The sequence below is a fragment of the Ricinus communis genome, chromosome 4, assembly GCF_019578655.1.
Source record: "Ricinus communis isolate WT05 ecotype wild-type chromosome 4, ASM1957865v1, whole genome shotgun sequence".
Classification (NCBI taxonomy): domain Eukaryota; kingdom Viridiplantae; phylum Streptophyta; class Magnoliopsida; order Malpighiales; family Euphorbiaceae; genus Ricinus; species Ricinus communis.
Window position 1 is genome coordinate 29462234 of NC_063259.1, and position 22842 is coordinate 29485075.

Below are 22842 nucleotides of genomic sequence, written 5' to 3' on the forward strand. Positions count from 1 at the left end.
TCTAAGAAAAAGAAAAGTGTTCTTTTGTGTTCAAACACATCGATTTACCAACCGAACAATTAACATTATAACACACTAACACATATTTAAATATTTTATATTTAATCAAATATATTTTAAATTTTATAGTATATACATATCACTATTTCTGTTATTTATTTTATATATATTTGAAGTTAATATAAAATGTGATTCTTACATATGATAAAATATAATTTTAAGAATTTTAACATAAATAATTATATATTTAAAATCTGAATTCAAAATTTTAATTAAACTAAAAAAGGACTTTGTCGCTCTTATTTTCCAACTATTAGATGCAATTAGACTATTAGTAAAGAAAAATCTATTTGAAAACAAAAAATATATGTAGAAGTGAACGCACATTGAAACTAAAATCATAAAAGAACAAATAAATGTTCAAAGAAAAAGAAAAATCACGCACTATAAGTGAATGTGGGTATTAGAAAAACCATAAACTAGTATTTGTGGCTGTTTGGTGTGGTTTCCATATTTACAATTAGAGGCAATGCTATTTGTAATGCTCGCAAACATCCCACGAGCCTCTCAATTCTACCTTTGCATATTTTCTTGATCCTTATCTCTCTGCAACCTTCCATTCCTTCAATTATTTCTCTCTCTGGATACCTCTCGACATCCATCTTCTTATATTCTTCTTTTATTTTCTCTCCAATCACTGCATCAAAACTAGCCACTGTACTATAGCCTGCCACTTGTTAATTTCTTGTACATATATAGTTTGAAGTTAAAGATTCGAGGGTATGGCTCTTGAAACTTGGCTTATTAAAGTGAAAACTGCAATAACTCATGGCTTGGATTCAGTCAAAACCTCTGCTCCGATACCAAAATCATCCAAGAAATCAAGTGTTGGAGTTTTAGCTTTTGAGATTGCTGGTCTCATGTCAAAGCTCTTTCACCTATGGCAGTCTCTTTCAGACAAGAACATAATTCGGTTGCGAAATGAATCCATTTCTATTGAAGGAGTTCGCAAGATGGTGTCCAACGATGAGTCTTTCCTTCTTGGCCTTGCATGCGCAGAAATGGTCCAGAACTTGAGGCTTCTTGCTAAATCTGTTTCAAGATTGAGCAAGCGGTGCGAGGATGGGAATCTTCGTCGTTTTGAACGTTTATTCGATGAGTTTGCCAACTCAGGTCATGATCCTAACTTTTGGGTCTTGAGTAGCAAAGAAATGGAAGCAAAGAACAAGAAGATGGACAGATATGTAACTGTCACAGCGACGTTATATAAAGAAATGGAGGAACTATCTACCTTAGAGGGTGGAGTAAGAAAGGCCTTGCAGTGTATTGATCATGAGTCAACGACAAAAGGACAGAAGATTATGGATCTTCAACAGAAGATATTCTGGCAAAGACAAGAAGTAAAGTATCTGAAAGAAAGATCTCTTTGGAATCGAAGCTTCGATGGTGTAGTTTCAATGCTTGTAAGGTCTATCTTTACAATACTAGCAAGAATCAAGCTTGTTTTTGGCATAGGACCTGGATATCCGACTTCTTTACCACGCAGTCTTTCAGCTTCTGCAACTGTCCACCCAACTGAAAACCCTAGTACTTGCAACTTTGTCTCAGGGCCATTAAAGAGTACAAAACTTGAAGGAGATAAAGATTTGGTTGATATGTTTTTTGAGTCAAATTCAAAGCTACTAAAGCCACCAGAAACTACACTTGGTGCTGCTGCTTTAGCTCTACACTATGCGAATTTGATTATAGTTATGGAAAAGATGATCAAGTCACCACAACTTGTTGGTGTTGATGCAAGAGATGATCTCTACTCCATGCTTCCAAATAGTATAAGATCTTCGCTAAGGGCTAGATTGAAAGGAGTAGGATTTTCTGCAAGCGATCCACTTCTTGCCGCAGAGTGGAGGGATGCCTTGGGGAGAATACTTGGGTGGTTGTCACCTTTAGCACATAATATGATCAAATGGCAAAGTGAAAGGAGCTTTGAGCAGCAAAATTTGGTACCAAGAACCAATGTTCTTCTATTGCAAACACTATTCTTTGCAAACAAGGAGAAAACTGAAGCTGCAATCACAGAACTTTTGGTGGGTTTGAATTACATATGGAGGTTTGAAAGGGAGATGACTGCTAAGGCCTTGTTTGAATGTGCCAACTTCAATGGACTCTTGAATAATTGTCAGAGTTCCACCTAAGAAGATGGTTCTTTTTTTCTTAATCTTTATTTTTTCTCTAAATTTTTCTGGTTTTAATTTTGTTTTCTGAAGTCTATCATGTTTGATCTTAGATTGAACTGAGTTTCAGATCTTTGAGGGTTTGTTAATTTTCTTTCTGACCCCGATCTGTATAAGGCAGAAACTATAGGTGTATGTACATGATATGTGATATGATTTTGAGTATAGCCTTCCATTTTCAAGCAATGCTTGGACTTTCAATCATAAAAATTGTTTTCAGCCATGTCAATTAACAGTCATTCTTATTATCATTATTATTGTTATGTTAAGATAATTGAATCGAGATTATGTTTGAAGCTTATAATGTGTGGTTAGTTACGAACTAAAGATTATTTAGATTCCAAGGAAGTGCGGTTTGTGATATAAAGTCATAAACTAACTTACATACAGAAGCAGTTAGATAGAAATTGTCAAATGGGCCCTCCAGGAACCTCAGGTTTTAGATCACAGCAGATGCATAGTCTATCAAAGTTGGAATCTTTTTAACTCCATTGGATCATCATAATGTAAAGATAGACTAAATTAAAAAGCAAAGAAGAGAAGAATTCCTACTATTTATGCATGTGACTGAAGATAAGATGTAAATGCCAATGATAGTTGGTTGAACCTATAATCTGTAAATGAGAATTGTTCATGCCTAGTATCTATTGTCCATATATTAATCAACAATTTAAACAAACTCGTATTCCTTGTCTTCTTCTTTCTTTTCTCCTTTGCTTTCCCTTTTGGTATGTACATATATTATTGGATTGGCCTGTTGATTGAGGCTGCTGATGTTGTCTTATAAACCAGAACATTACTATAGGACTAGTTTGTTTTTTAACATATCTTGAAACAATTAATATACAAGGACAAACCCCACAATTTAATTATCCCCATTCTCTTTCCATTTGTTTATACTTTTGTCCATTTGGACTTACAGCTCAGAGCTTCAAAAATGGTGCTTCTTTAAGACATTCTTCTCACTGTGTTCCCCACCCAACTTATTATCCTTTTTATGTCCCACCTTCATTTTCTTTTGCAATCTTATATTCCTTTGAATGTCCCCATTAGTTTTGGTTAATCATAGCTGAAAATGCATTTCTGTCTCTTTGCGAAATTGCAATAATCAAATTATAATTTAAGAGGAGTGGGTCTTAATTAATCACAAATTAAAATAGTTAAATATCTGTCCACAGAACAATCTGATTGCTAAGTGCCCCATGATCATATATTTTATATGTTACCATTAGCTTAGCCACTTGACTAGTCCTGCTACCTGGGCTAATCATTTTGCCTTTGGAAGGTGTCGTAGAAGGCTATGGAGTGGACCTGATCCAAAGTTAAAAGCTGAACCTTTGAGACCTCTGACGGCCAACAATAGTTTTTATGCACTTTGAACATCTTTATAACCTCGTCTGTCCAGGATAAAGCAGCTGGGAGCCAGCATTAGCAATCTTTGCCAGAACATGTGAAATTTTGGCTACAATATCACAGGCATGTATGCAGGAGAAATCATATCTTATTTGCTCTTCATACGTTCATATATTTGACCTTTTGAGTGAAAAACTCTGGGTTTTTTTTATTTACGGACATGAATTTTGTGGACATTTGAGTAATTATCTTTGTTAGAAACTGTGCTACTATGACGTATATATTTCAATTTACATTCTCTATTTTTAAATTAATTTTTGAGCATGAGTTTTATTCCATTCAATTTGATTTCCGCTTCGGCTTTGATATAGTATTTGAATAAATTCTAGCTAAGGCCCTTTATCAATTTTCGATCTGAAAAGTATAGAGCCGATGCCTTAGCCTGATAAAGACTCCATGGGATTGGAACTGGGAGCCCATAAAGGGTATGAATGTCAAGTCCATGTGGTTAGCCCACTCGGCGAATCAATTAACGGAATTGGATTGGAAATTCTAGGGGATGCTTCTTGCTACCGCCACCAGCAAGCAAATTGGATAACAAAGGGCAAAGAGAACAATAGGCAGAAACCAAACACGAGTTGGCAGCAGCACATAGAATACTTTAAACTATGTGTTTACCGGGAAAATTATGAGTAAATTCTGTTCAAGTTCCATTACTCGTGTGAACCAGAAAAATAAATGCCCGAGTCTATTGAAATATCTCTAGAATATGATTATCAGAGTGAAAGAGTTGAGTATAACTAATTGCGAATTCTGCCAAAAATAAATTACTAATTTGTGCAATCTGAAGATTACAAACAGAAAGTAAACCTTGATCCTAACTATATCAAAGCCTATTCATCCTAACTATATCAAAGCCTATTATCCATTTTATTACCCTTGACAAGAGGATTTTGCTTAACCAAAAGATCACGATCAGCCCTCTTGAAATCAAAGGTGCAGCAGTGCTCCTTAGGGTATCGATGCGTCCCGCAAAGCACCTTCCCGCAACGGCACGCAAACCCTGTAACACCCACTTTCTTGTTGCAACTCTCGCATCTGTTCTTCGCAACAGGAACCGTTTTTGCAGTCTCTTCTTCTTCTGCTGCTGCTTCTTTAATATTAATACAAGTTGCGATCTTGTTTGATAAGGAATTGGAGGCAGGTGAGGGTTCGGGTGCAGAATTGGTTTTAGCAATAATCTCTTGTTTGAGATAATCAGTGTAGCACTTGGAACACATGTTACGATTTTCTGCTGAGCCAAAGAAACCGCAACCTCTAGCGCATGAAGGAGGAGTAACCGAGCTGTTTGGAGAGTCCATGTTTCAGGGATAATAAAAAACTGAGCCTAGATGGGATGATGATTTAGACAGATATACATCCATATATAGAGAGAAAGATAGAGGATAGTTTGGGTACTTGAGAAGTGGATTCCGATTATAATTCTGAGACTCTGACAAGGAAAACTTTGGTGGGATACCGCTGTATCGTATCTTCCCGAACCTTCTTTAGAGGCGATTCAATTTCTTTTCCAAATGGATTTGACACTTAACTAAAGAGGCAACCATTAACTAAGCATTCAACTTCTTGGGATTGTCCCTTACATTGAATTCAATGAATTTACCCTTTTTTTCCGGTATGCGTCTAATTTTTATATTAACTTACCTAAATAATTTTCTTTTAAAGGCTTATTTATTACCAAGTTGACGTAAAATCACTATTGTATTTGTGTTTTTGATGGTTCAAATAGTATAAAATCTTTATATAAAATGTTATTTTCCTTTTCAGGGTGTCTCGGTTGATATAGTAATTGTTTATTTTTCTTCCTTCTCAAAATAGGAAGCATCATTTCAATTTCATCCAACACTCTCCTAATCTAAATCACACTCGGGTAAATCATCTTATGAAGGGCTTATTTATTTATTGATGTAAAATGACTATTGCCTATGTTAAGAGATCTGCCTGCACATTGAGCTACCAAAAATTGGCTTTTTCTTTTTTGCTTCTTATTGAAAAACTAGAGGCATTTTTACAGTTTGATGCATTAGCTATACCTGTTCACAAGTCTGTAGTCTCTCCAACTTATCCAACTTGAACTGAGCTTGGCTAGAGGCAATCAAACTCGAGACTGGCTTCAATTTGGCTGGCCATGATTCAATTTAATTAGCTTAATGGTACAATTACATCAAACAATTTTATTGATGGCTTATTAAGCTCAATCGTATCACCAACGCCGTATTGAATCAGCATGAAATTCATGAATTCAAAAAGTCCATATATTCCAGTCACAAGTATTTTAAACTAAAAAATCCAAAGAGACCAATTTCATCTCGAATCTCCTATGCCGGTCAAACTAAAAGGCCATATTGCTGTTTTGAAAAGCCTAAATCATTTCTTATTATACCCAACCATCACGAGGAAAAGAAAAATCATATTGTTGAAGTTTTCAACCAAATCATCAATTCAAGAGCCAAAATTGACCCTTCAGCCCTCACAAGAATAATACAATTTAAACCTAACAATTTAAATTTGGAAAATGCAATCAACCTATCACAATCTACTATTGATGTAAATAAAACACTCGCAATAACAAAATCTAATGGCTTTTAGTGCATTCTCTATTTGTCAAATGTGGTCAATTGGCAGGTGAATCCTGCCAACTTTAATAACTCGATTCTGTTCAAGTCTTCTTCTTGGAGCAGCTCCCAGACATGCCTAGATAACCTTAGCAGCTTAGTTTGAACGAATGATGACATATCTAAATCACGCATTTTACAGTACATCCCTTTCACTTGATCAAATGAGAGTTGTAAATTATTAAAAAAAGTATGATTTCCACTCATACATTTGCAGTGTAAATTACAACAAAAAATCTTATTAGAAAATAGCAAATTCATTGAATAGAAGACAGTTACGACGATAATTACAATCCTCAATGGACAACCCCCAGCGCATCCATATTGTAACCATTTAAAAAACCAGAAACACCAAGACTCTAGCCCATAAAAGACAGACAATAGCTACAATAAAAGGAGAAAAATAAAAAAAAACAAACAAACAATTGAATGAAAACACTGTATTGATGCATGCTTAGCATTTCTCTGATTTTGTCACTGAAAGTTACTGACATCCTATTTTTATAGGTTAACCGTTCAATTTTTTTTCCTTTAAAGAAAAGAATTTTGTATAAAGAAACACAGTACTCAAAAGCACAGTGATGAATGAAAATCTCTCTTCTTGCTTTTTTTTTTTGGTGGGATTTTTCAAAACCTTGATTGATTCAAAATCAAAGAGTATAAAAATGCTGGGTCAAACCCAACAAGGAAGTGTAAGTAATCAATAAGAAAACCTAATTTCTATTTGTCTACCTATTGATAGTGCCAATTTTACATGAAATTCTTTTTTCAAGACCGAGATTTAAATAAAATTCTACTCTGATTGCATGTAAATTTCAATTTTGCATAAATTCGATGCTTTTTTTTTTTCTTCTATGTGTTAGGCCCTACAAAAGCAATTAGACCGAACTCCATCGGTGATTGCAGTTGCAGAAAACCGTGGTTTTGGAGATGGGACCGAGAAGTATTTATATCGCATCAATTTGTAGAAAAATCTAATAAAAGATATCGCCAACCCTATTAAATTCTAGTATGCAATTTATCACTTTGCAAACCTGGATTTTGCAGGCGTAAAACCTCATGTCCAAACGCCTTATGATCAAACCTGCACTTGTGTTCTTCTGGATATCGGTGTTTTCCACAAAACAGATGCCCACATTTGCACCCAAACCCTAACAAGCCAACCCGCTTGTTGCAGCGATTGCACCTTTTATTTGTAACGGTTGAAGTACCAAAAGTGAAATTACGAACACTAATCTCAGGCAAAGTTGTGAATTTAAAAATTGAACCAGAAGCAGCATTATTATAATCTGTAGAAAAACATGACTTTTTACTAGTTCTTGAACAAGCACCAAACAAAGAATTAGCACCGAATATAGCGTTAGCATTAGTACTATCACCAGATGAAAAGAACCGAGGCTTTAATTCTTGCTTCAACGATTCCATGGATGATGATGCTATGGCTTCATTTGCGATCTCTATGTCTTCCTTTTCTCTAAAAGACTTTGAACAAAGATTGCAATTCTTTATCAATCGATTGAAGTCGCAACCGTTGACACAGTGTGGAGGGTCGATGCGCTTGCGTGACTCCATATCTGGCGTTGTTTTACAGCTATTGCTAGAGTTTTCTTGATTAGGTTTCGCAAATTGGGAAATTCTTTTTATCTTTTAATCTTGCGAGGGTTTTTCCTGTAATTTACATCTCAAATGAAATCGGTTTATTACTTATCCAACGGGCCAAAGGGTAAAACCGACATGAAGTTTGCAGGCCCAGAAATTTAACCAAAATTCCGGCCCAATATCTATGGGCTCGAAGTTTCTGTCCAATCAATGGGAATGAGCCCCGTTGGACAAAGTTCTAGTCACCAAATCTAAAAGATAGTCACCAAATTCAGCAGAGAGGAGCAGGTGCGTCTAATCTCCTTTATTGGAAAAATTGGTGCAGTTAGCAGGCAAAGTTTTAGCTGATAACTTAACCCACCACTATATATATGTAAGAAAGAGATGCATTAAGGGCACATCGAATCTGGTGTCTGTTCCCAGAATGACAGAGAATGAAATCATTGAAGCATCAAAAAGAAAGCACATCAGGCAACCACCATTTGTCCCATTTTTATGGGAGGAAAGGCCAGGAATTGCTAAAAAGGACTGGAAACCTGTGGTTTCTTCAGTTACTACCTTAGCTCTGCCACCTCCAGTCAAGCTTATTGCCTCTGTTCCCTTCAACTGGGAGGAAAAGCCTGGAAAGCCACTACCCTGTTTCTCACAGCCACCAATGGAATCACCACCAGCAACTCTCAATCGTTTACCATCCCCTCCCATGTACTATCAGAGATGTGATGACTGCGAGTTCAATAACGAGAACCGTGCTGGCCATGACAATTATGGGGAGAAAGAAGAAGGAATATTTGACTTGGACATTGAATCATTCAGCTTTGAAACTGATGATTCACTTAGTTCAGCACCTTCTCTCTTAGCAAATTGCTTGGTGTCATCAGTAGCAGTTTCTGATGCTGTTCCAGTTGATCACTTAGAAACCCCTTCCTCGCCTGCTTCAGACACTGACAGCAGCACGAGCAGCTACGCAACTGGAATTTCAAGCCTTACAGGGGCTTCTTTATTAGAATGTCTTTTTCCATTATATGCACCCGATTCTGGTTTCCTTGAGACAGTTGCACACTCCACAAAGGGCTCCCTCATTGCAACAGAGGTACAAAACTGCAATTCTAATCGTGCAAGTGACAATATTGTCACAACAAAAAGGACACCGACACTTGGAGAATTGATAATGATGAGTAGGAGGAGGAGTTGCCAAAGGAAAGCTATTCAAATGGGAAATCGGAATCTGCCAATGGTAAATTCGCAATTCATGCTTCTTTGAGTGTCATTAACAACTAAGAATAATTTCCGATGCTAAAGTAAACCACTGAGAAACAACTAAAAGGAATTCAAACGGAAATGCCTTAAAAAAGCAAATAGCAAGTGCATTTTAAGTTAGCTTCTTCTAGCAACATATTGAATTAAACAAAATAATTTTATTAATGATCTGCTATTCTTTTCTACATGATCAGAAACAAATTTACTCTTGCTTGATTGACACTGTCAGGAATTTATGAATTCAAAATCTTTCGGCTGCTGCATCTTTGGAACTGGTATCACAATGATTGAATGGTGGCAGAGGAAGAGGCACCATGCAAGACTTAAACTGATATAGGTTGGGCTTGTAGTTCAGAAATCACTCTGCAATTACCTTTCTCCATGAACCTTATATACCAGTTTGTTTTAGCTTTCACTTCCATTTATACAATATCCACAACGTAAGCACTTTACAGTTCCCAGAATGTACCCACATGTTCAACAGTACTAGAATGCCAAGAAATCTGAATTTGAAGTTTCGCCAAGTCAGTACCTGAATCAATGTGTATCGTTGGAAAATGATTAATATGAAAACACTAAGGCAACCAACTGACTAAGGCTGAACAAATTTACCAAGTAAGTCTCATAGTGTTTCATCTAGGAGATTTACAAGTTTCCACAACTTTTCGGATCCGTTCTATGACTATAGGAATATCTTCTTCAGTCAAAGTAGTAAAACAACAGCGGAACCATCCTGGTTCTATACAGTGGCAAGCTGAACCTGGAGTTGCATTGATCTTAGCAATATTCAACAGCTTGTCCCATAAGTCGAGTTCTCCCTTTTCACTGTAAGAGGGGATTAGTCCACTCATATTTGCCCAACAGTATAAGCCGGCACTACTTTCTGCACACTTAATTCCTAATTGCTTGAAACCTTCCATAAATAAGTGATTCATTCGCCTAATTCTCCTTCTATTAGTCTCAATATACTCCTCCATGAATCTTGTATCTGAAAGCATTGAAACTAGCAGCCTCTGGGTTGGAGCAGAAATAGAAGAAAATCTAGTTAACCTTTTAGCAGCAGTCAAAACACTTTCATTGTAGGAATAAATAGCCCCGACTCTAAATCCTGGAAGTGAAAGATCCTTTGAGAGTCCATATATAATATGAACACGGCCCTTGTCAAATTCTTCTTCCTCAAGAATTTGGGCCATGCTCACAAATTCATCAGTTCCGTACACAGAGCCAGCAAATATTTCATCAGAGATAATGTGAATGTTTTTCTCTTGGGCAAAGTCTAGGAGATCATAGAGCGTTTCCCGCGGTAATACATTGCCAACCGGATTTGAAGGGTTAGTAATCAATATTCCACGAACCTTTAGTCCCCGTTTTCTTGCCTGATTGTATGCTTGTTCAAGAGCAGTAACACTTAATATGAAACTGTCAGTGCTTCGGCAGTGAACAGGTATTAGCTCCACTCCTGTCCGCGATCTTATATCTCTATCAAATCTGCAGATTTTTTCCCTAATTAACTTCAAAATCTGACTTCTAAAGTAAAATTTTAATGAAATAATTCAAAATTTGACTAGTAAAGTAAAACTTTGATGCAATAATAAGTTCATAATTTGATTAGAGAATATTAGAAGGTCGCATTGGAATACAAATTACCCAGGATAATATGGTGTTGGCACAAGAAATGCATTTCCGTGGTCTGCCAAGCAGAAGCATAGAATCTCAACTGCAGGAGTTGCACCAGCAGTTAATACTATTTGTGATGGATCAAATGAGACTACTCTTCCCATGACCTGAGTCAAAAATTCCGCCATAGCCTGCAAGGTCCACAGGATATGGATAAATACGTGAAACAATAGCAGCACAGTCATCTGTATCATACAATGCATAGTCATATGTGCACATTATAGCTCTCTTGTCTCCTATTAGACAATGGCAAAGAAGAATAACCAAAACGTAGATGCAATAGATCCCTTAACATAAATAAAACACACCTCCTAAATAGTCTCTGCAGCATGTAAAATGTGCCTTCTCTCCATTTGAAAACTTGTATTTTTCAGAAACCATAAAGCACCAAAGATATTAAAAACTTCAAATGCTAGTCCCACTAAAATTCTTTATCTGAAATGTCAAATACCCATGATTAAAGTAGAAAAATCAATCTCAACAATGAAGTAGAGATAAAATTACACTTATGGATTCCTAATATTCACAATACCATGATCCTTTATTGCCAAGCAAAAGAAAAGATCCAACTAAAGGTTGCAATTAAAGTTCACCATGAACTTTCAGTTTAATATTATCTTAGTCCATAATTATGGAATCCAATTCGCAAGCCATTTCTCTGCCTCTCTGGATCAGCAAACTACTCAGACCTGATTATTATTATCAATGTTACTAAATGACTTTAAACTTAGATTACAGTGGCAGCAAGTACTTGTATTTATTCATCGAAGGAAAAACCCAAAAACACAGTGCAGAAAAAAAAAAAAGAAGCTAAACTAAAGCAGAAATGTTTAAATATTTAGATGCATAATGTGATCTTTCAATTTACCACTTTCAACTCCGTCAATCCGTCAAACGGCTGGTATGTCGCAATGCCATTGATGTTGAGGTCATCACTGCCGTCATTTCCAATTAAAGCATGCGCCACATTCTCCACCATCCATTTCTCAATCAAATCTAAACTTAACTGCAACCAGCAAAACAGTTAATTAATTATTAACAAGAAGCAAACAATATTGAATAAATGAATATATAAACAAGTGCAAACAATGAGAGTAAACTCACTCTGTTCTCAGACAATCCAAGCTGTATAATCCCATCCGGATTACCCGTTCTATCATACGGATTATTGGAAACCTTATCCAGCCCAATATAATAAGGCGAATCATTAGGTTTCGCAATAGACATCCCCCTGGTCGATAATCGAACCGGTCCAATCGACCCACGGGTCGATAAATTAGACCGAGAAGACGTCCTCGGGATCTCCGCAAGGTTTGGAGATGAAGCAGAGGGAGACGGAGGGTTCGAAGAGGAGTTAGGAGAACGATGTCGTTTTAGGTAAAGCTGGAAAAAATAGAACAAAGCACAAGGAATTAGAGAACCTAATATTAGGCCTCCTCTGCCTTGAACTACACCTTGAAGTGGCACTATTAATCTCATTCCGGTGGCTCCAGAGGATTTTCGGGGGGAGTTTTTGGGTTCGGCGGTTTGGTTTTGGGTCATTGGCTTAGGCGGATAAACCGCAGAAATTTGCGGCCTCGAGCGGACCGTCAGGTGAAGGTTGTAGAAATGCTTGCTTAGGTGGTTAAGAGAGAGAGAGAGAGAGAGAGAGAGAGAGAGAGAGAGGGGAAGACTGTGTTTGTTTGCTGAGTGTTTAGAACCGTTCGTTGGAGGGAAGATTGGATTTTTTGGTAGCTTTAGTTTCAGAGGTTTTGGATATTTCACTCTTGTCTCTTTCTTTTTTTTTTCTTAGAAAATAAACCTTTGTTGCACTAACATGTAATTTAAGATATTTTTATTTTATTATTTATAATACTTTATAAATATAACTATTAATAAGTAATGAATAAATTACATAATATGGGTGGCTAATGTTAACATAGCTATTATGTGTTATATAATTATCTCTTAATAATATTATATAATTTAACTGTTATTTACTTAATTATATTTATAAAATATTAACGTGATAAAAATATAATTAAGTAAATACAGAACAAAAATATAATTTCATGAAATAGATTAAGCTGTGCTAAAAAATCGCTGTGATAATAATAATTTTTATTTATATTTCATATAATATTTTATAATAAATATGAAAGTAATATATATATATATATATATAAAAGAATTTTATATTTTAATTAATAAATATATATCAACCATAATAAATTTATCAAAATATTTTTTAATAATATCTCTGTAAAAATAAATATGTGTCTTCTTCTTTTCTATCTTGTGTATTGTCTAGGAAAATATTCTCATGCCTAATACAGTAAAAGAAATAAAAGATAAAACTAAGAAAAAACAATGATGTGAGTACAATTTGTATGCCTTATCTTTCATTTTTATTCTTAATTCTTTATACCTCTATCTCTTTCGGATGAAAGAAATATACTGTGTAGTATATTATATAAATCTTTTAATGCATAAACTATATATATGAATGCTCTTTCCAATTCTAATAAGAGATATTTTTATTATATATTTATAGTTGGCAAAATGCAACTCGTGTCTATTTAAAAAATAAAATTTTAATTTAGCCACTTACTTATTGCCAGGATTTAATTTAAATTTTTAAATAATTATATATTTTAATAATATATATTCAAATTAGTCATATCTCAACAAATAATAATTTTATAAAATAATAATAAATTTTAAAAATTATTTTATAAGTTTAATATAATTGAGGCTTACCATCAAAGTCACTTCCTGGCCATCATCATAAAAAATATAATAAGAACATAGACAATAAGACTATATTTTAATTATTTTTGTTTTAATTTTATAATTTAAATATAAAAATTAAAATTTTAATTTCATTTCTCTTCTTTTAGTGACTGTTGTAAATATTTTTCTGCCAAAGAAAGAAACTGGATGAGTCAAAATATATAAAAGTTTTAGATTAAACTGAGCCTTAACTACAAAATCAGTGGCTAATTTAGAATTTATTAAAGAAGAATACAACTTTTGTTTTGTGAAAGTTATGTCTATCTTAAAAATATAAATTGTCAATGTGGCATTAAAGCAAAATGATGTATTTTATTTCAATGAAATGAGAAAATACAGAACAAAAATGACAGCACTGAAACTAGATTGTATTCTAGTAACTAAAAAGAGGGTTTTACTTAATAGAAAAAAGGGGCTTCTTTCTGTTTAGGTTAAACATTGAGTAGCAGTCAGCCACGCCATCTGTTGGGTCAAGCCCAACAGCTCATACGCTGCACCGCAAGAAATGGGGGCAGAAGAAAAACAAGAGCTCACCCTGCAGAACAACCAGATTATAATCTGCCAAAGCCCAATGGAAGGAAAATGAATTGTCAAACTGTCATAGGAAAGAGTCACTATGAAAAGTATAAACTCTTCACTTCTATCCAGGGGCCTAAAATCTAAAAGAAAAAAGAGGGAGGGAATATAGAAAAGAAAACCAAAGATTCTTTATTGCTTTTTGCACAAAAGAAAGGAATCGATGATGATCATATCATTAGTTAGTCTTCTTGATACAAACTTCTGAGAATGATATCATCACATATAGTGGGAAGTAACTTGATATTCCTTTACTCTATACTTGTCACTGTGTGACTTCCCCATTCACCATATTTTTTGGGTCGTGTTTAAGTTCATGTATTGCTCATTCGCATTATGTTTCCTGACAGGGTACCCCGCTTTCCTGCGTTTGTTGGTCCACCTTTGTATGAATTGCAACAAGCCAAGAAGGCTGAGCTGAACATTATTTCAATGCTAGAGTTCTACAATCCAAAGGTGGCAGCGGTGTACTCTTGAAAAATGTCCAGCGACAGTTGTTTCTAATTGAATAATTATATTAAAATATTTAGTAAAAATTTAAAAAATAGTAGTTGATAGTTGATAATTATATTATTTTTATTTTAGAGTTTTTTATCGGCTGATTTTTTTTTTTGAACACTATTATATTTATCAAAACTTATTAACAATAACTTATTTTAAATTGATCTCATATAATTAAATTTTAATATTTTAAAATAAATAATTATTATTTTGAAATTATTTTTAATAGTTAAATAATTATAATATTTAAAATTATAATATTTGAAATTAAATTTTTTTATTAGTAGAATCTAAATTTAAATTTTTTACTTTTAATATAATTTTTATAAATATTTTTAATAATAAATAAAATTGAGCTAAAAAATTAACTATAATACTATTAATTATTATAAATTATTTTTATTAATTTATATAATTAAATATAATATAATAATATATATTAATGATAAATTATACATTCAATGGTCATTTAACATACTAACAGCAGCCGCTAATAAAATTCTATTAAACAGTTTAATTTATTAGTTGCGATTGATCACCGAACCAAACATGCCTTTAATTTTCCGAGCGATTTCTTTTTCTTTCACTTCATATGAGATATCAATACACATCGAATTGTTTAACAGTCATCATTAAAATAATAACATCTCTAATGTGAGAAGAGAACTTGAACAAAGTAATCTTATCTCATCAATTTTTGCAATTATATATTTTATATATTGGTAACTGCAAATCAAATTAGGTTGTAGAATGATTGGCTTGCTAAATCTGTTTTCACATTAATTTGTTATATTATTTTTCAGTTAAGATTAAAAATTAAAAAATATATCAAACCGAAAAAAAAAAATCTTTAGAATTATTATACAGTAAGAAATGAAGTGATTTTAGCACTGGCTAGTTTAATAAATAATTTGGATAATTATAATATATCTTCTTTTACTATGTATATGCAGTCATTTTGAATTAAAAAGGTACATAAAACGGAGGAGCAGCAGCTGCAGCCCTTTGTATACAAAACGCAAGCACTGAACTCTGTAGAGTGAGAAATCAGACTAAACTACAAAACAAAAATAAACAAAAAGTCAAGAAAAATGGACAATGTTATGTCCACTATCATCCATTATCTCAGCGCTTCCCGCTATATCCTTAATCAATTTGAATTCATAGGAGCGTATGCCTTTTCTTGTTTTTTTTACTTCACTTCAGTTACCAAAAAAACAAGCATGTTCTTTAACTGTACACCAAAAGAATATCTGAAGAAGACGCGAGTTAACAAATTTGTACAGTGCAGAGAATATCGAACTGGAAAAGAACTGTCTGCCCAAAGACACTTTTGCCAGGTTTCATATTCCCATGGAAGAAGTTTCACGGGCACAGACAAAGACCAAAATTTGCAACAACAAAAATGACAATATGTTTACCAAATCACTGTCTTGTCTTTTACCTTTCCTTGATTCAAATTTCAAAAATCCTTGCATTGTTTTTTCTCTTGTTGTTCATTGATCAAATGAAGGCACCATATATATATATATATATATATATATATATATATATATATCAGTCGTGCCATTAATTAGTTGACAAATATAACAAACACACTTTCAATATCAAATGTAGCTTTCAAGTACTATCAGCTATGTTCATTTTAAAATGGTCCTATAATATGAGTTTATCAAGACGAGCCAGCTAATATTTGAATTGCTTCATATTGTTCTGACAATCTGTAAATGAAACTGAGCAAATTGTTTTCCTCTCTGCCCAATTCATTTAATTATCTTCGCTATCTCATAAATGCAGCATTATCCAATGTCAATTTCACTGCACTACAAAAATATGAAAGCTCTTTTATTATAAGATACTCTTACCCTTTGTTTGGGAATTTTTTTAGAATGGAAAGAAAATAAAGAAGGAAATAAGTTTTATTTTCTTTTCTTATGTTTGGATAAAGAATGAATATTTTCTTTCGTTTGGAAAGTGAAATAAAGAAGGAAAGAAAATTATTTTTTTATAGATTTACTACCTTGCCCTTTCTGTAATAAAATAATATAACATACTAAGGAGATAACAAAATAAATTAAGGAAACTTTTTTTTATTTTTTATTTTCTTAAAGGAATATTATCATAAAAATATATATCAAGCCCAATATGATCATTTAGGAAATAAAAATAGATTTTTTTATTATTGCAATACATTACTAAACAGTCTAGAAATAATAACATAAGAAATTAAGCAACACATGGGATACAACATAGTACCGAGAAGGTAAAAGAGAAACAGGAATTAACGATACAAAAAATAAAAATTAAGCAATCTAAAAAATTTGAATTTTTTTAGAGAGAAAAAGCTTATCTTAAAGAAATAACAATGAAGAGATTACCTCTTTAAACTTCTAGATCTCGTTGATTTACTTTTTTTATTGATGTTATAAATGAAAGGAAAAAAAAAATTACAGGTTCAATAGTAAAATAAATGGTTTTTTTTTTTTTTTCTCTCTTGTTTGTTAGTATAACAATTAGAAACGAAGAAAGAAATCTAGTAAAGAAGAAATGGTAGAATAGTAAATATACCATGAACAATAAAAACTTTCCTCCACCCTTCTTATTTTCTCTCCATTTTTAGAGAGAAAATAAGAAAAGAAAAATAACTTTTTTTTCCTCTTCTCAAACAGGGTAAAGTGGAAATTCCCTCTTGTTTTTCATCTTTATTTTCCCTCGTTTCAAACATAGGGTAAATATCATATACCCCATCCTCTTCTCTTCTGGTATGGTGCTCAAGGTGTCCTATAGCAATTGAGTGGTGCGAGTTCGAGCCTTTAAATTAGTGGGTCATATAAATAAGGTGTTATTATGCAGTAGAAATTAAACATTAAATTATATATTATTTAATTGAACATTACACCACATAATGAAAAGTGTATTGTTGGATCATACAAAATACTTTGTTATTTCTCAATCATTTCCCTTTTCATATTAAAGTTCTCAAGGTTTATACATCATTCTCCTTTTATATTAAACTTTTATTAAAAAGAATAAGATTTCAGTTTCTATAAATGGTGATATATACCCATCAAATGAATCAATCATATTTTAGGAAGGCTGCTAAATACATGGTAATAATGTTATTAGATAGAGGGTAAAATGGTGATAATGAAAAGGATGATACACTTACGAATGATTGGCCCGCCAGTTCAAATATGGAAATCACCCACCCAACCTATAAAACGTCTACAATATATATCTCTTTGCTCTGTTATACGATTCTGTTCTTTCCTTCCGTGTCTCACTGTATCCACCGTAATTATCGCCGTTCACTTCGATAAAAATCGTTTCTCTCCTTTCCCTGCACAACAATCTGACGTTTTTGTACTCAAATTTTCACATCTCCTTCTCCATTCCTCTCTCCCTCTTTTTCCCCGATTTTTTTTTTCGTAGAGAGAGGGATTGATAGCAATCTTATGAGCCACATCATTACAACTTTCTGCCTCATTTTCCGAGAAAGTTAGTGACAAAAGGGAGAGGAGAGAGAACAAAATTTGCAGATATGCATAAACTATTGTGCCTCTCCTTTTCCTGAAGCTAAAACAGAGACTTACAAGAAGAAGAAGAAGACAACGAGGAAAAAGAAACCTCTGCTTTTATTATTCTCTGAAGCCAAATACCAATACAATCTCATCAGAAATTAATCGGAGAAGGAAAAGAAAATATATGTTTTGGAAAAGGCTGTGAGCAATGATGTTTTGAGGACCGAAAAGAGCGAGGAGAGATGGATTTGGACATGTATGAATTTTGGAATGAAGAAATTGATTTCGATTATGAGTATGATGCAGCTATGTACTATGATTTCACCAGGCCTGAATCCGACTTCGAGTCTCTTGAAGCTGAGCGTTGGTTTGACTCCGCTGCATATTACCCTCCCTCACGTAAGCTGTTCATTTGCTATCTTGGATTGCTTCTATTCAAATGAGCTACAGCACTCATTAGATTAAAAAAATAATAATAATAAATTACTGTTAAAATGAATTATGGAACTTTCATGATAAATGAATGTTTTTTAAATGCTAACTAAATGTATTTTTGGTGTTGAAATTAGCTCTTATTATCAAGCTGAATTGGGAGCCAAGTGTTCCAGTTAAAAGTGGACATTCCTCTTTTATTTGTAGAGCTGTTGAAAATATTAATCGAACGAGTAGCAGTATGGACTCTGAAGTAACTTCAGCAGGTAATATTCACACAAGTATTTCCAAAGAGATTTAGCTTATTTTCAGTATCATTAAAACACACATTATGACATTTTTGAATTAATTTGCAAAAATGACTTCTGTACCAGCAAGTACGGAAACTCCGTTTTGGGTTTACTGTTCTATAATTCTACAGTATAACAATTGCCTTATCTCTTTAACTCATTTCTTGATTTGCATGAATTAAAAGCTTAATGGCGTTTCTTCTTATTTTGTTAATCTTCGTGTTGTTCATGACCAGCAGGATCAGAAATATATAGTGAAGCAAGATCACAAACCAAGTCACCTCTATCAAAATATTCACATTTCATGAATCCCACAGCAAGTCAGTTGGCGAAGCAAAATCGCCCTCCACAAATTCATTGCGATCGATTACTCCGGAGGTGTTTCTTATTTCTCAAGCATCACAAACAATCACATTGATTAGTTATCATCAGGAGATATCTTCATGTACATTCAGTCATTTGTTGGCCATTATTGACTGTATAGGTCTCAAAAATTTGTCAAAAACGAGGATAAAAGTTCAAGGAGCTCTTGCACGAATGGAACCCAGGCTACCAAAAGGCAGAAGCTCGAGGCTGGCTATTTATGCAAGGTGCATTGAGAATTTATCTTCTCTTATTATGGCAGCTTTAGTTTATTTATTCTTTCTGACACAGTCACGAATTGTAGCATAACATTGACTACATAAGTCTGCATATGAACGGAAAGTTGAATGATACAAAAACTCTAAAAAACTTAAGCATTGCCTTTGGTGATCCTTTAGGTGTTAGGTTTTTGGAGCTACTTTTGCTCACAATACAAAATGCTATCATGTATTTTAGTAACTTTCTACACAAACATGAGGCGAAGAAAGTATGAGTTGGGATTTCCAGTAAATACCGTCTTCTCCATAACATTGTTATGAAAGAGCATATTGTTTTATTTTTGCTTTTCTGCGTAATACAATGCAATAGCGATTAGCCAAATTCTATTTCTACCATGATAGCCTTAAGAACGCGGATTTAATTTGCTATTCAGGTTGCTCGTTTGAAGCATCAATCTCATTTTTTGCACAAGGAACCTAAAAAGGTCAGCAATGTACTTCTGGAAGTATACACTCAGGATTAGCTTTGAATTATTTTTCTTAATATAGCATTGATATTTCTTCAGGATGCTTTCATCGCTTTGCTAGCTACAGAGATTTTCTTACTGAAGTAGGATAGATCTATTTCCCTTCGTCATTTGCAATTTCCTAGACAACTTTTTATTTTTGTTGCAGGTTGGACTTACCGAAATTCACACAAAACTTGCTAAACCTAAAGTTACAATTCCCAGAGAACCAAATTTGGAAACAGCTTTCAGGGCAGAAAGACATAGGTAGCTTTCACCTCTTCTCATCTTATGCAGATCCCAATTCTTCTCCTTTTTTTCTTTTCACTTGGGGTGTGTTATGGCATTGCTGTTATAGCTGCTTTTGAGAAAAGAACCATTTTAAATATCATAATTAGAAGCAATTAAATTTGTGTTTGAGCTGCGATTTCATATATTCATTTCCAAAATGATTTCTGCAACATCTATGGTGGTGTTTATCCAACATAGTTTCAACTTCAGTGCTAAACGAACTACTAGGAGGATTGCATCATGAGATATTTCCTAATGTGCTATATGTTCTAAATTTCAGGTCCAAGATCAATTTGGATTTGGTTGAAACCGAAAATTCAAAGCCTTGTACCTTCAGAGCAAGACCCTTGAATAGAAAAGTTGGTACTTTCAGTTAAAACTGACTTTTCGCTCCTCCTGTTTGTCAAATTTTCTGAAAGCTACAAGCTTTAAAGTGAAGTGCTTCTAGATAGATGGTTCAATATTGACTGTCTTCTAACTATCTTTTGGGCTTGGCAGATTCTTGAGGCTCCTTCGCTTCCCCTCTCTAAGAAGAGCACTCCGCAACTACCGGAGTTTCAGGTTATTAGTAAACATGTTATGTGCTATCTGGCTTGAAGTTTGTGGCGTGATTTTTATTTACTCTCGTGTTTTCGTCATGGTTTGTAGGTGTTTCATCTGAGGACATCAGCAAGGGCTATGCAACATCAATTTATTAATGTAGGTTATTAAAAATAAGTCGTAAATCATCCAACATCTTGATGGTTTCTGCTGCCTAAGTGCATAGTCGTGTTTTGTACTGTTCGGAACTAATTATTTCTCATTCAGGAAGCAAATTCACCAAATTGTAGCCCCAGTCGACAGAATGAAACTATAAGATCTATAAGGTAATAGTCCCTACACTGGTAGCCTGAGCTAATTGTTGAAGATAATTATTTCAAAAACTTGTCTAATGATCAGTGCCAAATTTGACTTTCAGTCAATTGTTTGATACCCATTACCCAGTGAAACAAAAAGTACATCAAGCAGTCAAATTAACCCCTTCCCTTTCCCACTCACTAAAATACAAAAAGAAAAAAGGTTCATATATGAGGAAGTAATCACATTACAAAATATTGCATTCTTCATCTGGTTGAGTTGTATATGCATGTTTCATCTCTTACTTTTGTGTGATAAGGTTGTACCAGAGTATGACAACTTATTAAGTGCTACTACTGCTTGTTTTCTTAAAGCATTATAATCCAATTCCCAAAAGCATGATTAGTTTCTTGAAGAGGTTACAATGTTGTGCAGAGTAATCCCAGTTGCTGGTTTAAAGGAGAAATTGGAAGCACAAGATAAATTTAAAGCTCGCTGTCTTAATAAAAAGGTGTTTTGACTATCATCTTTGATTTATCAGTTGTCCGTTTAATTTAGTGATTATTAACTGGTGGCACTATACAGATCTGTTTGCGCTCTGTGTTTGTGTCTCATCATTTGATTATTTGGGTTGCTTTAATCCCATGCTTTTACTTCTTTCTAGGAACGTAATTTTCCAACTGATAAAAGATTCCCAAATGAGCCACCAATTGATTTATTTAGCAAGGTTTGACTGATGGCTTTTGTGAGTTCTTTGAAACAATTTTTATCATGGATTAGTACTCTCCCTGATGCTTTCTTAAAATTGTATCCAGCTCTCTTTGACATCTGAAGTTAATTCTAATACAAAATGTCGGTCAAAAATGACACGGCATTCAAAGGTTAGTTCCATAAAGATTTTGCTTTGCGGGGCTCATGAATTACTTTTATTTTTAGTCAGTTATAGCTTGCACTATTATCAGCTTACTAACGTACGAACACTTACTGAATGCGAGTTAAGGACCTGAAGGAGAACGCGCCAGGGTCTTCCCATTTAGGACAGCAGGTATGCTGGTTTTGGTCCGATGCATGTGTAAATATTACGTTTACATAGTCTTCATGCTCTAATTGATAAAAGTCTTAAGGCATGTTTTGGTATTACATTCACCTAGTTTTTATACTATCATAACATCGTGCTGCAGATGAAGAGCTTTGCCAAATCTCCGAGGCTAGGTGGCAATCATTTTCAATGTGGGAGCGACCGGATGATTTCTTCAGTTGTACCACAAATCAACAGGTAGCCTATAAATGTGGCTTCGAAACCAATCACATCCACTATGCCCTGGATTCTCGAGTACTTAAAACAAAAATCTTATAACATTTTTCTCATTTAGCTCATGAAAATATCACTTACCACTTGCTCGAGTAACTCGCAACTTGTTTGCAGAATCACAGTTGCGGCGTGCATTTGACATATTTGTTTTCTATTATTGATGGCCCATTATGGCAGGAGCTTGGACATACGTTGAGAATCAGATTAGTCGTGCAGAATATGTACATGAGTTATATGTATAGATGCCGATAGGTTGTTTTGTTGCTTCACTAGCTTCCAGAGGGAATAATGTGTGGATATCCGTAAAAGGTAGCAATTGCCCGATAGAATTTTGAAGACCAAATGTACAGAATGTTAAAAAGTCTGTGTTTCTGTTGGCTTTAGTTTATAAATATAATTTAAGTCTTCTCATTACACTTATAAATTCTCTT

At 33.9% G+C, this 22842-nt stretch overlaps 6 protein-coding genes across 9 annotated transcripts; 3 read left to right on the forward strand and 3 right to left on the reverse strand.

Moving 5' to 3' along the window:
* Window positions 1-433: 433 nt before the first annotated feature.
* LOC8266024 (protein PSK SIMULATOR 1) lies at window positions 434-2532 on the forward strand. The gene has a single exon (XM_002510857.4). The coding sequence runs from the start codon at window positions 783-785 to the stop codon at window positions 2190-2192; it is 1410 nt and encodes a 469-aa protein (XP_002510903.3). The 5' UTR covers window positions 434-782; the 3' UTR covers window positions 2193-2532.
* A 1847-nt stretch (window positions 2533-4379) lies between these two features.
* Window positions 4380-5251, reverse strand: LOC8266023 (putative zinc finger A20 and AN1 domain-containing stress-associated protein 8). Its single transcript, XM_015723685.3, has one exon. The coding sequence runs from the start codon at window positions 4943-4945 to the stop codon at window positions 4496-4498; it is 450 nt and encodes a 149-aa protein (XP_015579171.2). The 5' UTR covers window positions 4946-5251; the 3' UTR covers window positions 4380-4495.
* A 1164-nt stretch (window positions 5252-6415) lies between these two features.
* Window positions 6416-7970, reverse strand: LOC8266022 (zinc finger A20 and AN1 domain-containing stress-associated protein 1). The gene has a single exon (XM_015723114.3). The coding sequence runs from the start codon at window positions 7829-7831 to the stop codon at window positions 7259-7261; it is 573 nt and encodes a 190-aa protein (XP_015578600.2). The 5' UTR covers window positions 7832-7970; the 3' UTR covers window positions 6416-7258.
* Window positions 7971-8147: 177 nt separating this feature from the next.
* LOC8266021 lies at window positions 8148-9639 on the forward strand. Its single transcript, XM_002510854.4, has 2 exons — window positions 8148-9092; window positions 9345-9639. The coding sequence occupies exons 1-2, from the start codon at window positions 8283-8285 to the stop codon at window positions 9450-9452; spliced, it is 918 nt and encodes a 305-aa protein (XP_002510900.3). The 5' UTR covers window positions 8148-8282; the 3' UTR covers window positions 9453-9639.
* Window positions 9254-12660, reverse strand: LOC8266020 (probable aminotransferase ACS12). 2 transcript variants are annotated; one of them, XM_015726306.3, is made up of 5 exons: window positions 11897-12660; window positions 11661-11798; window positions 10763-10923; window positions 9728-10603; window positions 9254-9647 (listed from the first exon to the last, which is right to left on the reverse strand). In XM_015726306.3, exons 1-4 carry the CDS (start codon window positions 12332-12334, stop codon window positions 9748-9750), a joined length of 1593 nt encoding a protein of 530 aa, XP_015581792.1. In that variant the 5' UTR covers window positions 12335-12660; the 3' UTR covers window positions 9254-9647; window positions 9728-9747. The 2 variants fall into 2 exon arrangements, with proteins under 2 accessions (XP_015581792.1, XP_002510899.1); XM_002510853.4 differs by having other exon boundaries at window positions 9254-10603; window positions 11897-12658.
* A 5194-nt stretch (window positions 12661-17854) lies between these two features.
* Window positions 17855-22835, forward strand: LOC8266019 (protein TPX2). Of its 3 annotated transcripts, none has more exons than XM_015724826.3 (16): window positions 17855-18561; window positions 18732-18860; window positions 19121-19262; window positions 19369-19474; window positions 19900-19950; window positions 20141-20238; window positions 20543-20621; window positions 20761-20823; window positions 20911-20961; window positions 21070-21128; window positions 21535-21610; window positions 21764-21826; window positions 21915-21980; window positions 22100-22144; window positions 22281-22375; window positions 22589-22835. In XM_015724826.3, the coding sequence occupies exons 1-16, from the start codon at window positions 18405-18407 to the stop codon at window positions 22605-22607; spliced, it is 1299 nt and encodes a 432-aa protein (XP_015580312.1). In that variant the 5' UTR covers window positions 17855-18404; the 3' UTR covers window positions 22608-22835. The 3 variants fall into 3 exon arrangements, with proteins under 3 accessions (XP_015580312.1, XP_015580305.1, XP_015580309.1); XM_015724819.3 differs by having other exon boundaries at window positions 17856-18561; window positions 22526-22835; XM_015724823.3 differs by having other exon boundaries at window positions 17857-18561; window positions 19124-19262; window positions 22526-22835.
* The last annotated feature ends 7 nt before the right edge of the window (window positions 22836-22842 follow it).

What these genes read in the sequence shown, in the direction of transcription:
- LOC8266020 (XM_015726306.3), bottom strand. Translation starts at nt 12,334, where the DNA reads ATGACCCAAAACCAAACCGCCGAACCCAAAAACTCCCCCCGAAAATCC. An exon ending in TTGGATTGTCTGAGAACAGA is followed by an intron (nt 11,799 to 11,896) that starts GTGAGTTTACTC and finishes TGCTGGTTGCAG; the next exon opens with TTAAGTTTAGATTTGATTGA. An exon ending in GATTGACGGAGTTGAAAGTG is followed by an intron (nt 10,924 to 11,660) that starts GTAAATTGAAAG and finishes TGGACCTTGCAG; the next exon opens with GCTATGGCGGAATTTTTGAC.
- LOC8266023 (XM_015723685.3), bottom strand. Translation starts at nt 4,945, where the DNA reads ATGGACTCTCCAAACAGCTCGGTTACTCCTCCTTCATGCGCTAGAGGT.
- LOC8266024 (XM_002510857.4), top strand. Translation starts at nt 783, where the DNA reads ATGGCTCTTGAAACTTGGCTTATTAAAGTGAAAACTGCAATAACTCAT.
- LOC8266021 (XM_002510854.4), top strand. Translation starts at nt 8,283, where the DNA reads ATGACAGAGAATGAAATCATTGAAGCATCAAAAAGAAAGCACATCAGG. An exon ending in GAAATCGGAATCTGCCAATG is followed by an intron (nt 9,093 to 9,344) that starts GTAAATTCGCAA and finishes TGACACTGTCAG; the next exon opens with GAATTTATGAATTCAAAATC.
- LOC8266019 (XM_015724819.3), top strand. Translation starts at nt 18,405, where the DNA reads ATGGATTTGGACATGTATGAATTTTGGAATGAAGAAATTGATTTCGAT. An exon ending in CTCTGAAGTAACTTCAGCAG is followed by an intron (nt 18,861 to 19,120) that starts GTAATATTCACA and finishes GTTCATGACCAG; the next exon opens with CAGGATCAGAAATATATAGT. An exon ending in CAATTGATTTATTTAGCAAG is followed by an intron (nt 21,827 to 21,914) that starts GTTTGACTGATG and finishes AATTGTATCCAG; the next exon opens with CTCTCTTTGACATCTGAAGT.
- LOC8266022 (XM_015723114.3), bottom strand. Translation starts at nt 7,831, where the DNA reads ATGGAGTCACGCAAGCGCATCGACCCTCCACACTGTGTCAACGGTTGC.